Source organism: Pinus tabuliformis, chromosome X, assembly GCF_031772625.1.
Source record: "Pinus tabuliformis cultivar Carrire ecotype Pingquan chromosome X, CPIR1, whole genome shotgun sequence".
Lineage (NCBI taxonomy): Eukaryota > Viridiplantae > Streptophyta > Pinopsida > Pinales > Pinaceae > Pinus > Pinus tabuliformis.
In genome coordinates, this window is record NC_142308.1 from 843,280,389 (window position 1) to 843,296,083 (window position 15,695).

General features: G+C 41.3%; 1 protein-coding gene across 2 annotated transcripts in view; it reads left to right on the forward strand.

Annotated features, from left to right (window-relative positions):
- Nucleotides 1-762: 762 nt before the first annotated feature.
- The window catches only part of LOC149142385 (putative protein phosphatase 2C 57), a 129,935-nt gene continuing 115,002 nt past the window's right edge, over nt 763-15,695 (forward strand). The window contains exons 1-2 of one of the 2 annotated variants that reach the window (XM_089453291.1): nt 763-1,094; nt 1,198-1,409. In XM_089453291.1, coding sequence (XP_089309417.1) covers nt 1,200-1,409 — 210 coding nt within the window. In that variant the 5' untranslated portion in view covers nt 763-1,094; nt 1,198-1,199. Of the gene's footprint in view, nt 1,410-15,695 lie in introns of both variants that reach the window. The other variant, XM_089453290.1, reaches the window with a different exon arrangement.

The following is a 15,695-nucleotide window of genomic DNA, read 5'->3' on the forward strand; positions in this document are numbered from 1 at the left end:
TGGAACATCCTCCTTTATTATTCATACACATGGACCCAATGACATACACATTGTAGATAGAAAAAGAGGGAAGGCTAAGTAAGCAAACATAACCATCTTACAAGAAATCAACACTTATGTTTCATAATATTGCTACTACTAAAGTGGAATCCTCTATTAACATAAAATCATGGTATACTAGGGATTATATGTTGTCAGGAATTAGTCCCCACAACCAATGCTAGATAATAAAAAAAGAGACAAGAAATTTTATAATCATAAAAACATTTCCAAGGTACCATTTAGTGTGTAATTGATTTTATTATGCGCACTTAAAACACCTAACAACATTTTTACTATAATGAAATTATTCACTTGTGTAAGTTGTATGTTGTGGTTTATGCATATAAATCATTTGAAAAGTAATATGTTTTTATAATTCTATTTCATTATTTGATTGTTTTTAGAAGTGCTTTACACCTATCTTAATTTTGAATGGTTGAATATATCAAACTTCTTAAAGTGTAAACCATTTTCAAAATACAAGAAGATTTACACTATAGATTTAATGCATTTTGATTGATATTGGATGATTAGGAAGTTAAAATAAACTAATGATATATTGATTTAATATTTTGAATTGGAAATTAATATAATTACTTTTTCCCTTTTAACTGGTAGGTTATATGGGGGCATTGTTTGAAGTAGGTGGCTTCCCTTTTAACTTGCAGATTCTATGTTTCATTGTTTTAAGTGACGCAACGGTTGCTAAAAAATGAATGAGATGTGTGGAAAGGGTAATCGGGATGCGAGTCCGGTGACTGCCATGAAAAGCAAAAGCAAATATTGTTTTAAACGACGGCTCGCTGAAGAATCGGTCTCCCACGAGGAAATCAAATCTGCACGCAACATTACACTCTAAAAATAGCAAAAAATTCAAAGCACCCCAAACGGAAAATAAATAAACGGCTCCCACCGCAATGCGAATTAAATAAACGGCAGAATGGAGGAGAAACGATAATCGAATTGAACTGAGCGGCAGACACCTCAATCAATCAGGAGAAGAGCGAGCGAAGAGGTGCAAGAAAACCGGGATATAACCGACAGGCCGAACTGTGAGTGAACCAGAGCAGAACAGAACAGCTTGGTAAGCTGAAGGCATTCATGCGTTCAGAAGTGTGACAGTGATTGATTGAGCGGTAATTGCTGTGGTAACAGAAATGATCGTTGACACCGACAAGACTCTGGTTGGGGAGCAGCAGGAAGAGCTGAAGCCCACTTCCGACGCGGACGCCGAGGCAGATACCGATCAACAAAAATTCATCGCCGAGCGACCGCCTAATCCTCAAGGCACCGCCCTGCGCCACTGTGTTAGCATCGGCCATTCACCTTCTGCATATCACCCTTCTCTCGTCCGCCATGCCTCTCTTGTAAGTTGATTCGTTCCCCTGATATTTTTTGTTGTTATTTTTAGTAGCCGATTTTTTTTATATGGTCGGGTGCTTTTTAAAATTTTGAGTTTTTCCCCTTATTCTTCCTTTTTCAGTTTCCCCGGCACTCGGATTATATTCGTCCTCTCCCCATCTTCAAACAGGATTTGATTTTAGGCTACAAAAATTGCTCATGACGTTACTGGCTTTGGTTCTTTTGCTCCCCTGTTTTCACATGGGAGATAAGTTAGTTTCGTGGAGGGTAAATGCCCAAATTTATATAAATGTGTCTTGCAGCCACTGGAAGCTTGGGTTGCCCAACTTTTGTTTGTATAGTCAGATTTATTGTCAATACTAGACCCAGCCCAAGGGGTTGTAGAGATGTAGGAAACTAACCGTTCCATCTTTAATTGTAAAGAAACTCAGGTTTCCCTAGTATTTGGCATGTTCATCAGAAAAAGGACACTGGCCTCTGGGCTTGTTTTAAAAGGCTACCACTAAACTGTCATTTCATTCTTGATTTGAATCCCACATTTACCAAAGCTGAGATTTAGTATTTATATAACTTCATAATAGTCTAGATATCATAGATTGGATTGTTTGTTTATGGAATAAACAAGTATAAGTATATATGTTGTATTTCAATTTACCTATTTATCCAGCACAGTGGTTTTCCCATTTAGTGGATGGAATTTGCTCTTTCGCTTGCCCAAAATCCACCATAGGAAAACGCAAAGGTCCTCCATTTCATCTCATAGTCCAAACATATGACTGTGGCCTCCGATTTGATGTTTGGCAACATGGTAGGTTACCCCTAGCCTAATTGTTGGTCTTTTTACACTTGGTGGAATATCTGGCTTAGTGAATCACTTGGCTCCGTTGTTTGGGTCTCTCTCTAGTTGGCTGCACTATTTCTGGGCCTTGCACACAGAACGGCGTTATTGTGCCTTGAGTTTATTGTGCTTGTGACTCACTGCTTGCACAGGCTTGCAAAATTAAGAATCCTACTCCCTGGTATGCCTATAGTTGGCCCCAAATACTTACAGTTTGAAAAGTGAAAACCCATGGTGTGACCATTAAGGAAAGAGTACGACTTCCTATTTGTTTGTGACAACCCGTCATGCCATCCAAGTATTTCCAAATCTGTTTATACTGTTCTCTTTCTCTCTATCGAGGGTCTAATCTCCTATCTTTTGATGCTCATGGGCTTCCATCTCCATCAACCTTTCACCTATTGGAGGTTGCTACTATCGATGTACCCTCCTTCTTGGTTTGAATCTCTCTTTTGTGGATCAGTTACTTGCATCTTATGGTTTTTTGGCTTTATTGCTTCGCACTTTGGTCAACCTTCATCTGTACCTCAAAAGGAAGTTTCAACACAACACATGAAAAAGTAGGTAGCCTTCATTATTGAGGGTGTATGGGTCACATGCATTTTGTGCACTATGAGAATAGATCTTTTGTGTGTTGGGGGCTTGTCTGTTTCCCTAGTTTCTTTCTATGTATTGGGGATTGGATATCCTTGTTTTCATCGAGGAAGACTTAGGTATGTGCATTATAAACTCCTTTTGTTGTCCATTGTTTGTTTTCTTCACTAAGCCCAAGTCACTTCCCTAGTCAGATTAGATTAGGTTAGTTAAGGGTTTTCACCCGTTTAGGAAGCATTTTTAATTTTGTTTTCATATCTTTATTCCATTTTAAAGCAAAGGAGTCATTAGAATTAGTTTATTTTCAACATTTCACTTTCATTGTCTAGTTTACTCTTCTTATTATCCATATTTCACCTAGTAATATACACAAATCAATGACCCATAACCCTCGGTTTCATTATCAAAGTGGCATAACTATTCCCTTGTCTTGTTTTCCTAGTTAGCCCCAAAACTAGAGGGCAACTCCAACCTACTAAGTACAATATTCCTATCTTACCTAGCCCTATTTGGTTGTGCGTTGGCCCTTTTGTCTAGGTTTAGCTCCCTTCTTATTTTCCTAGTTTCTCATCCTCTTGGTTGGCGAGTAGCCATATTGCCTTTTTCGTGTAACCATTTGTTTTCCCTCCTTCCTTAGGACACATTCACACCTACAATTTTGCTGACTATACTAGGGAGTTCCTATTAACTCTTCCTTTTTCAAGCAAAGGGTTGCCTTTGCTTTTGTTCTCATCCGTCAAGACTCCTTGTCCTAATGATCCTCTACCTAACTCTCTTAACCTTTTCAATGACCTTGACCATGCCTACTCCAGAAACATGTCAAACCTGAACCAATGTAAAAGGAGCGTGTTCACCATTTTCTCCCATAACAACTCAACAAAAACATCTCTTGGAAAGGTTCCAACACCTACCTAAGTGTGCAACCATTAAACATTCAAGGAGCACTCCCTAGCCAAGATTTCCATTCAATAATGTCAACTCCATATAAGTTTAGATACTACCTCAAAACATTGCATCACTAAAAAACATAGACCATGCACAACATAACATGAAATACACTCAACTTAAGTCCTTTTTTAATCTTAAACCTGGTTAACAATGAAAGCTCCCGATGGCCTACTTGCAACACTATCCAAAATGCCATCCTCAACCAAGGTTACAATGAACAATTCGCTAAATGTTGCACGAGGTTGGTCTTTTACGACTTTTCCTTACCATATAACCAACACAATGTCTTCATGCAACCAATTGAACACATTACCACTGATGACACAAACTCAAACCAATGTCATTGAAGATGAATCGAATTCCCAACCTAGTGCACTTGTTTTCTCATGTTGTAGCTACCACAAATCTCATGTCCACATGATGAAGACATGACATGCCCCTAAATACACCATATGTGTTGAGAATTCAATATAGCAATTAATATGTTAATTCTCTTCAACTTGATAATCGTTTGTGTTTCCTTTTTCCTTATTAGCTTTGTTCCTTATTATAATGTGAGATACATCAAACAACTACCAAAACAATAAGAACAATGACACAGTATATAGGCTACAAGCCAAGGCCAAAACCCCTCATGTTGAGGGGAAAACCCTTAAATCTCCTCTTCTTATAAATCCTTCAATTGACGAATACCATGACCTTGTGACTTAACATATACCCTCTAAGATCAAGATCAACCACTAACTTGGCCTCCTGCTGTAAGAACTTCGACCTCCTACTGCAGATTTGAAATTTGGTCTGCCCGACAACTGCCGCCACTGCGGCCACTATTGCTGCCACACTAGAAGACTTTGATCTTCTTCTTTAGAGCCTCTTCTTCCCTTCGCTTGCCTTTTTTTGAGACTTAGGGCTAGAGAGATACCCTAAGTGACCTTCGCTTGACTTCTTTGCTCTCTTCCTTCCAAGATCGAACTAGCCCAAACACTTCGACTTCCCTCGACCTCTTCTTCGTCCTCTTCTTCGACCTCTTCTTTGCATAGAATGAGAGATGAGTGAGTGATCCTTTGGAGGACGAGTTCCTCTCTTTATGTAGGCCTCTTTAAGGGGTAGATGTGGCTCTTCACTTTGGCTGACTTGATCTTGGAGGGAATTTCGACACGTTAAAGACAATTAATTTTTCTTTACAAGATACGCTATGCCCATTGGGGTCTTCAATATATGACAATGACTCTTAGACCTAGGGCTAGAGTTGCGGGGGAGCGCTCCCCCCCCTTCGAACCCGCTCCCAATCCGAGCTCAGGGCGGGAGCGGCTCGGGAGCGCGCTCCTGATAAAAAAATTTCCGCTCCCTACCAAAATCAAGAGCGATATTGGGAGCGTCGCTCTCGTCGCTCCTGGAGCGAAAATTACAGCTCGGGAGCGATATGGTGGAAAAAAAATCGCGGACGCCAAAAAAAATTCAAATTTTAATTTTTTTTTATGTTTTAAAAACACAATGGGGCAAAAAAAATTTCATTATCACTTGAATGAGTTGAGTAGAAGCTGGAGAGCAAGAGCAAAGGAGCGAGGAGAAGCGAGGAGCAAGCGCCGAGGAGCAAGGAGCAAGCCTGCAAAGAGGTAAGTAACTTAGTAATTTAGTTAGTTTAGTTAGTTTAATTTAGTTAGGTAGTAATTTAGTTAGTTTAATTTAGTTTATTAACTTTATTTAGTAAAAAAATTATGAATCTAAATTAAATTAATTAATCTAAATAAATTAAATTAATTTGCAGATTCAAAAGCCTACAAATATCAAACATCATGGACCTGGCTATATTTCTTGGCATTTTCCTCTTCTTGGTCCCTTTTATGGTTATTATGGTGCTGGAGAGTAGGAAACGGAGGGGCCAAAATGAAGAGGGGGATGAAGAAGCTGGAGAAAGTGGATTTGATGAAAACCCCGGTGAGGAGCTGGAGGAGGGTGAACATGACTCTCAAAAAACTAAACAAGACCAAACCCCATTGTGGAAATATGTTAACAGGCCTGAAGCAGGGAGAGGGGGTGGAACCACTAAATTTCATTGCCCCCATTGCAACAATGATTACACAGGTTCATACACCCGTGCCAGAAAACACCTCTGCGGGAAAAGGCCATGGGATGGAGACAAACAAATAGGAATCAAAACTTGTCCAGCGGTGTCAGCAATGGATAGAGCCAAATACATAAGGGAAGAGGAAGAAGCCCAATACAAATCAAAAAAATCAAGGGGTTTGTTTGAACAAAGCTCACAATCACAAGCACAAAGAACTCCTTCAGCATGCTCCCAAGGCAGTGGATATGGAGGCATAGGGTCATCAGCTTTAAGGCGTAGAACCATATCGGATTTCCTTGATGAGGGGTGTAGGAATGATGTGGATTCAAAGGTTTACAGGTTTCTCTATGCATGTGGGATACCATTCAATGTTCTTCGCTCACCTTATTGGTACAAAATGGTTTCTGCCATAAATGATGCCCCTAAAGGATACAAGAGCCCTGGGTATGACAAGGCAAGAACCGTTGGACTTGATCATGAAAAAGCAAAAAATCACATTCTTTGAATAGAATGACAAGTACTTGGACTGACCATGGGGTGTCCATTGTATCTGATGGATGGACAAATATAAAAGGCAAGCCATTGATAAGTGTTCTTGCTGTGTCTGTTAGTGGTGCCATCTTTCTAATTGCACATGATTACTCAGACAAGTTCAGGACCGTCATCAACATTGCAGAAGCATTACTTGAAACAATTGACCGTATTGGGCCATACAATGTCATCCAAGTCATCACTGATAATGCTCCTAATTGTAAGGCAACGGGAGCAATTATTGAGGATAAATACCCCAACATATTTTGGTCTGGATATTTGGTTCACACATTGAACCTTCTGATGGATGATGTTGTCAAGAACAAAAATGCACAATACAAATGGATTGGTGATTTGTACAAGAAAGGCAAACAAATGATAAAATTTATTACAAATCATAGCAATATCCATGGCCTTTTCCGCAGTCACTCGAGATTGGAGTTGTTGAAGATTGCGAAGACCAGATTTGGTAGCTATTACCTCACCTTCAGGCGCCTTTTGAAGGTAAGAGAGTCATTGGCTAGCATGGTATCAAGTCCACATTGGCAGGTATTAAAGGAAAGGGCTACAAATGCAACTGACAGGCAAGGTTTTGAATTGGTGGAGGAGGCCGCTCTTGATGGTCAGTTTTGGACAAGTGTGAGGCAAGTATTGGATTTCACCAAGCCCATTTATCACATGATTCGGTTTGCAGATATAGACAAACTAGTGATTGGCGAGTGTATGAACAAATGGATACCATGTTGGGGCAAATAAAAGATATTGTTCATAACAGAGATCCCGACTTGTACAAACTGATTCACGATTGTGTGTGTGAACGATGGAATAAACTTAATCTTCCACTACATTGCTTGGTGTATATCCTTACGCCAAAATACTACTCTACATCTTGGTTGGGCCAACCTGCTCCAGGGGGCGGGATTAGGACCAAACCCCATTTAGATGCAGAGGTAACTAGTGGATATTTGCAAGCATTAGAAAAGTTGATACCTAACAGGGAGGAATGTGCAGCTGTGCGCCTTGAAATAGGCAAATACTTCAGTGGCACTGGTTTGTTTGGTACCTTCCATGCAATGGAAGATAGAGACAGATTTGATGCTCTCACATGGTGGGAAACATATGACGGCCATGGAATTTTGCCAAAATTGGCAAAAAAAGTTCTATCACAGGTTGTGAATACTTCTTCTTCAGAGAGGTGTTGGAGCACCTATAGCTTCATACACAATGTGAAAAGAAACAGACTCAATGAAAACCGAGCAGAAAGCTTGGTTTATGTGCACTACAACTTGAGGTTGTTGAGTCATTACTGTGATCGGGTTTATGAGGATCCCACATATAAAATTTGGGACAATCACCCAGAGGATGACAATTTGGAGGATGGTATAGTGCATCTTGAAGAATTGGATTAGGAACTTATAAGGGATGAAGATGAAGCAGTTGCAGCTGCAGCAGCCATGCCACCTCCACCTCCACCATCCAGTAGCAATGCTCGAGGTCCGAGTCTTGTTCCTTTGTTGTCGCCACCTCCATCTACACCCTCACGTGGAGGGCATGTGCCTTCTAGTTCTGGTCATCGGTCTATGCGGGAGACTCCTAGAAGACCACCACGACCTGCTTATACTCCTGGAGACTCTCATGGCAAGGGCCACATGTAGATTTACAGTTTACTTGTCTTTTCTAGTTTCTATTAGTTTTCATAACTGTTGAGTCTTGAGTCCTTGACTCTTGACTCTTGACTCTTTCATATCATAATGATATTTTTTGTAAACAATATATGACTGTGACAATGAAAATTTGAAGTTTGAAGTTGGCAATTATAACTCATTGGTAATGATTGTGAATTATGAAATGATGCTTCGCGAAAGACTAAAGTTGTTTCATTTAATTTCATTATTCATGTTTCATTTTATAACATTTCATTTCATGTTAACAGTTAGAAGTTAGGACTTAGAAATATTTAGGATATTATTTCTTGTAATGGTTAAACTTAGCTTACAAGTACAACTTTGGTGATCAATGATGATAAATGTTGTATATTGAATTTTCAATTTTGAAAGCTTGAAGTTGAAACTTTAAGATTGAATTTGATGAATCATGATTCACGAGACTCAACATGTTGCACTTGTAATATGTATTTTACTAACTTGTGGACATGGTTGATGAAGATTATAACTTCTAGATGATGGATGTGATATGGTTCAATGATCAATTTTTGTTTGTTTGTTTGTTGTTTGTTTGCTTGTTTGTTTGTTTGTTTGTTTTTTTTAATATCTAATTCATCATTCTACATGTTTTTGTTGACATATATGTATCAAAAATTAAAAAATATAAAATATATATATATTTTTAAAAAATTGCTTTGGGATTCGCTCCCAAACCGGGAGCTTTTGAAAATGTCGCTCCTGCTCCCCGCTTTCGCTCCCGCTCCCAAGTAACATTGCCTAGGACAAACCCTAGAAGCACTCAATGGGTGCTTGACCTATAAAATAAAAGAACTTGAGCATGAAACCCATGCTCCAATAATAATAATTCATTTTCATTTTATATTTTACAAGAATACATTTCATACTTATGAAGACTGAACCTAGTTACACATTTTTTTCAACGCTCCCTCTTGACTAGGGAGGTATTCATAAGAGGTACATGGTCATTCTAAATCTGAAGAGATCTCATAAAAAGAGTTGGATTGGTACCCCATTTGTCTAGCATCATATTAACTAGCATTTTCACATAGCAAGGCCTTGACTAACAACTCTATCTCTCCACAAGATCAGAGCACAATGCTGGTGAAACCAATGATTTATAGACACCATCATCATTGTCTCTCAAGGTACATACTCCACCTGAGTGTTCACCAAGTATGACCTTCTTTGGACTATTCTAATCTTGGATAGCTAGTCCTCAAAGAATATTGGCCCATGACTACTCTTGTCTTGAATGCCCTACCACATTCTCAACGATTATCGAATGCCAGATGGTTACCCAATTCTTTCTTCCCAAGTGAAGACAAGAATGTTGTGTCTATCTCTCGCTCTCAATTAGGGAGGATACATCAACCAAACCAAGTTTGTCTCTTAAGGGCACGAGCTTCTTGTTCGAAAGTGATTTTGTCAATATGTCAACTACCTGCTCATTAGTGGAGATATACTGTAGCTGCAGCACACCATTTTGTACTAGCTCTCGAATATAGTGATACTTGTTGTTTATATGCTTTGTCTTTCCATGAAATACTAGATCGCCAGACAAATGTATCCAACTGGTGTTATCACAAAGTATCACTGTAGGGTTCATTGGTCCTTCAAACAGGTCGAATAATAGCTTCCTCAACCATACTGCTTCTTTGCTTACTTCATAGGCTGCAACATATTCAACCTCAACACTACTCAAAGCAACTGTGTCTTGCTTTCTGCTCATCCATGAGACCATGGAGGATCCCAAACTAAAACATCCTCCTGTAGTGCTCCTTCCATCTTGCTCACTGCCTCCCCAGTCAGAATTTGTATATCCAATTAGTTGGACATAATTCATTCTACATACTTCAAACAATAGTGGATGGTTCCTCGCAGATATCTCAGAATATGTTTTGCTACTATCCAATGATCATGCTTCGGCTCCACTTGGAATTGACTAAGAACATTTACTGCAAAGCATATGTTTGGTCGAGTATTCACCAAGTACATCAGTGAGCCAATAAGTTGTCTATGCTTGGAGGGATCCACAGGGCTTGATTTAGAACTCCTTAGTCTCTTAAGGTTTGTGATCATCGGAGTGGTCACAGGTTTGCAGTCCATAATGTCAAACCTCTTCAGCATCTTGATCACATACTTTCCTTGACCCAAATAAACTTCGTCAGGTCCTTGCCAGAATTCTAGTCCCAGATAGTAATGCATCAGCCCAAGATCCTTCATTTCAAATTCTGCTGCTAGTTGCTTCTTACATTCTTCAATTTGACCTTCTACACCTGTCAAGAGAAGATCATCTACATACAAAAGAATGATTACAGGTTCTCCATCTACAACCTTGATATAAAGGTTCAGATCAACAGAACTTTTTGTGAAGCCTATTCTTTGTAAGTATGCATCCATTCTAGCATACCATGCCCTTGGTGCTTGCTTGAGGCCATATAATGCTTTCTTCAATCTGCAAACATATGCCTTCCTATCTTTAACTTCGAATCCCAAGGGTTGCTCTATATAGACTTCTTCATCTATTGTGCCATTTAGAAAAGCAATTTTGACATCCATTTGGTGGATGTTCCATCCCATTGATGCTGCTAGAGATACTAATGAATGAATCGTTGTATATCTTGTTGTTGGAGCAAATGTCTCTTCGTAGTCGATGCCTTCTAGTTGAGAGAATCCCCTAGCCACAAATCTTGCCTTATATTTATTTATACTTCCATCTGCGACATGTTTGATCTTATAGATCCACTTAGAAGTTACCATAGAGTTGTCTTCGGACCTAGGTACGATCTCCCAGACTCCATTCTTCATTATAGATTGATACTCTTCATTCATGTCATCTTTCCATTCTTGATTATTTACAACCTCTTCAAAAGTGGATGGTTCTACTTTTATTAGTTTTGTCATGTATGCAATATTTGGGTTTCTTGCTTTTTCTAAATGAGCCTTTCGCTGCCCCATGACCTTCTGTGTTAAATTATGGTATGTTCTATGCTTAGAGAAGTTTACTTATCTTTCTTATTATTATCCACAGATTAGCAATCACATGTACATAAGTAAAGTGCAGATAGAACATTAAATGATCAACAGAAAACAAGCCAAGACAAGAGACACAAGATGTGGTGGCTAGCCAGGGACAAACCCCAATATGGGGAACCCTTTGATCATATCTTCTTTTATCTTCAATAATTCAGCAGAGAGAAATAGTACATAAATCTGATTTACATCAGCAGCAGCAAACCCTAGATCAGCGACATCGGCATCACTGGAATCATCGGCTTCACCGACATCAGCATCATCGGCATCACTGGCATCATTGACTTCACTGGCATCATCATCATTGGCTTCACCGGCTTCACTGACATTGTCGGCTTCACCGACATCATCATCATCATCGACATCATCGGCATCACTAACATCATCATCGGCATCACCAACATCATCGGCTTCACCGGCATCATCGGCATCACCGACATCATCATCATCGACATCACTGGCATCATCGGCTTCATCGGCATCATCGGCTTCACCGGCATCCGGCTTCACCGACATTGTCGGCTTTACCGGCGTCATCATCATCGGCATCATCGACATCATCGACATCACTAACATCATCATCATCGCCATCACCAGCATCATCGGCTTCACCGACATCATCGACATCACCGGCATCACCGGCATCATCGGCTTCACCGGCATCATCAACTTCACCGGCATCATCGGCATCACCGACATCACCGGCTTCACCGGCATCATCGGCTTCACCGGCATCATCGGCTTCACCGACATCATCGGCTTCACCGACATCATCATCATCATCATCATCGGCATCAGCGACATCGGCATCATCGGCTTCACCGGCATCATCGGCTTCATCGGCTTCACCGGCACCATCGACTTCACCGTAGGATCTCTCCTCCTACTAAAACCCAAAGACAAGTAGAGAGAGGAAGAGATCCAAGTGTGTGTAGAAATGACTTGAAGTCCTCTTCTATTTATACTAAAACGTAGAGGTTGAATAGACATGACTGTTGGGCTTCTGAGCTTACATAAGTTGCTGGCCGACTTGAAAATTTGTCCATAACATAAATAAATTCATAACTTCATAAATACTTATTGGAATCAGATTATCTTTAGATCAATCCTACACCTCTCCACGAGGGGAACCTAATAAAAATATTATCACCGATGATTAAGATGACCCACATGAAGTTTGGCCCTAGTTGCCAATTTTAACACTCCCTCTCAACTAGGGAGAACTTCATTTGCAATCTGTCTGTCGGTCGCTACTATTCATCCATCAAATGCACTGCCCTGTACAGCCTGACCCTTGCCCTGCTATGCTCTATTCTGCCTGTTCTGCTTTGTCTTTTTCTGCCCTGTATCGATCTCTACTACTCTGCTCTGCTACGTTCTGCTATTCTTTTGTCTTGTTCTGCCCTGTATTGATTTGTACTGCTCTGGTCTGATCTGCTCTGCTCTGCTTTGTTCTGTTCTGCTCTGCTTTTGTCTGAATTATGAAGAAGAAGAAATGATCGAGGATGTATCATACTGACTCAAAGTCAGTGTCAAAGTATGTACCACTGGTCCCAGACCAGTCTCAACCAACCTGAAGTCAACGTCATAGTGAGTACAACTCCTACCACTGGTCCCAGACCAGTATCATCCTCCACTGACTCAAAGTCAGTCTCAGAGTGCGTACCACTGGTCCCAGACCAGTCTCAACCGATCTAAAGTCAGCGTCATAGTAGGTACCACTCCTACCACTGGTCCCAGACCAGTATCGCAGTCTTAGAGAGTGTACCACTGGTCCCAGACCAGTCTCAACCGACCTGAAGTCAGGTTCATAGTGGGTACAACTCCTACCACTGGTCCCAGACCAGTATCGCAGTCTCAGAGAGTGTACCACTGGTCCCAGACCAGTCTCAACCGACCCGAAGTCAGCATCATAATATGTACCACTCTCACTGGTCCCAGACCAGTCTTAATCGACCCGAAGTCAGCTTCATAGTGGGTACAACTCCTACCACTGGTCCCAGACTAGTATCGCAGCCTCAGAGAGTGTACCACTGGTCCCAGACCAGTCTCAACTGACCCGAAGTCAGCATCATAGTATGTACCACTCTCACTAGTCCCAGACTAGTACTGCACTGACCAGAGGTTAGTCTCAGAGTATGTACCACTGGTCCTAGACCAGTCTCAACCGACCTGAAGTCAGCGTCATAGTGGGTACAACTCCTACCACTGGTCCCAGACCAGTATCATTGATCCCAGATCAATGAAGGTCATCCTAGCATAGGGAGTACGGTAGATACAACGATGCGTCCATCAGTACTACTATGGTCCCTATCCTCATTTCCCTGCTCATTGATCAGATGAGAGGTACTTCCCATGAGTCCCAGACTGCATGGGTAGGATGCCTCGACAGGAGAACTTAATCAATCCTGTCCTCACAGGAGAACTAATCATCCTGCTACACAATCACCATGGAGAACACATCATCCAGGCCTCACAGGAGAACTAATCATCCTGCTACACAATCGTCATGGAGAACACATCATCCAGGCCTCGCAGGAGAACTAATCATCCTGCTACACAATCGTCACAGAGAACACATCATCCAGACCTCGCAGGAGAACTAATCATCCTGCTACACAATCGTCTTGGAGAACACATCATCCAGACCTCGCAGGAGAACTAATCATCCTGCTACACAATCGTCATGGAGAACACCTCATCCAGACCTCGCAGGAGAACTAATCATCCTGCTACACAATCGTCATGGAGAACACATCATCCAGACCTCACAGGAGAATTAATCATCCTACTACATAGAGAGCGAATCATCCTGTCCCACAAGAGAGCAAATCATCTTGTCCCACAAGAGAGCGAATCATCTTGTTCACAAGAGAGCGAATCATCTTGTCCACATGAGAGCGAATCATCTTGTCCACAGGAGAGCGAATCGTCCTGTTCACAGGAGAGCGAATTGTCCTGTCCCACAAGAGAGCGAATCATCTTGTCCACAAGAGAGCGAATCATCCTGTCCACAAGAGAGCGAATCATCCTGTCCCACAAGAGAGCGAATCATCTTGTCCCAGTGCGCACCACCAGGGGAGGGTGAGTCACCTTGTGGTCGTATGTTGCTCCAGTAAGAACCACAAGCCCCTAGAGCTTCCAGAGCTCAATGTATGCAACATGCAGGACCCTTTTACAAGGGTCTCTCGACGACTCCAAGTCGTTCGGGAAAATCACAAATTTGATCTTTCCCCGGGGCTCTGACAAAGTGTAGCGACCTGTACATCATCTCAGTGCGATGGAGCCTCCTTGCTCATCGACTTACCATATCCCAGATAAGGCAGTATCTGATGTCTTTTTGCTGGAGCAATCATTGAATACGAGATTCCTCAATAATCGAATCCCACCTCTGGTTGTCACAGAGAATCATAGTGGTATTCATCATGTGTACTCACTGAAGAGTTTCCACAACTAGGCAACTTCATACGAGGTCATACTCGTAGTTATGTATCCAGTCTCGACGGTACTTATACCAACTGATTTCTACTTCCTGCTCATCCATGATATTGAAGTAGAATCCAAAGAGAACCAGCACCAAGAAGTGCTCTTGTGATCCTCCACATTGCCTGCCCAGTCAGCATTTGAATAATCATGCAGTTTTCATATTTTCGGCAGTGTATCTCAATCCATGAGAGATTGTGCCCTGAAGATATCTCAGAGGATTCTTGGCACCAATCCAATGAGGCTCAACCAAATATGAGCTCACTATGCTAACTACAAAACATATGTCCGGAGTTCACCAAGAACATCAACGTGATTGAGTTTATAAAACTCAGAGGCATTTCCCAAATCTGGTCCGACATCACTACCATATAACTTCTGAAAGTTAATATCCTCGAGGTAGTCACAGGCTTGCAGTTTATCATTCCACATTCGGAATCCAACTCCCTATTTCTTCTGCAAATGAGAGGGTTTGCACCTGTCAGAATAGGTCGTCCTTATGAGGTGCCAATATGAGAGGTCTATCATCCACAACCTTCGGGTAATGGTTTGGATCGATTTCACTCCTAGTGAATCTCAGCTTCATCAAACAACGATCTATCCTCTCATACTAAGCCCGGGGTGTTTTGCTTCAAGCCATGGAGGGCTTTCTTCCACCTATATACATGAGATTCCCGTTCATGAATCTCAAACTCCACGGGTTGTTCCAAACCTGTGGACCTGCTACATGAGGGGAATGGTCCCCTTGTAAGATTTTCCTTCGGTACATCTCAGACATGTACCTTCATGCTCTTTTTGAATTCAGGCATCCCTGTCACCATCTGACTCACAGACCTTCGGTGTTGTGTCAATGGACATGGTCCCTAGTGGACTTCTTGCAACTTGATACAACCCTGAACTCAAAAACATCTTTGAAAAAATCTATTTTCAAACACGTACCTTTCCATCGATGAGTGCCACCCTGTAACCTTTGACTTCCATTGCTGAAATGGACACCAGGTTCTTCTTGCGATCAGGTACATAAAATAGATTCTATAAATGAATCGAGTTACCTTCATTCAATTGAGGGGTAACATTCCCTACACCCTTAGATTTGAACTTCCCAATGAAG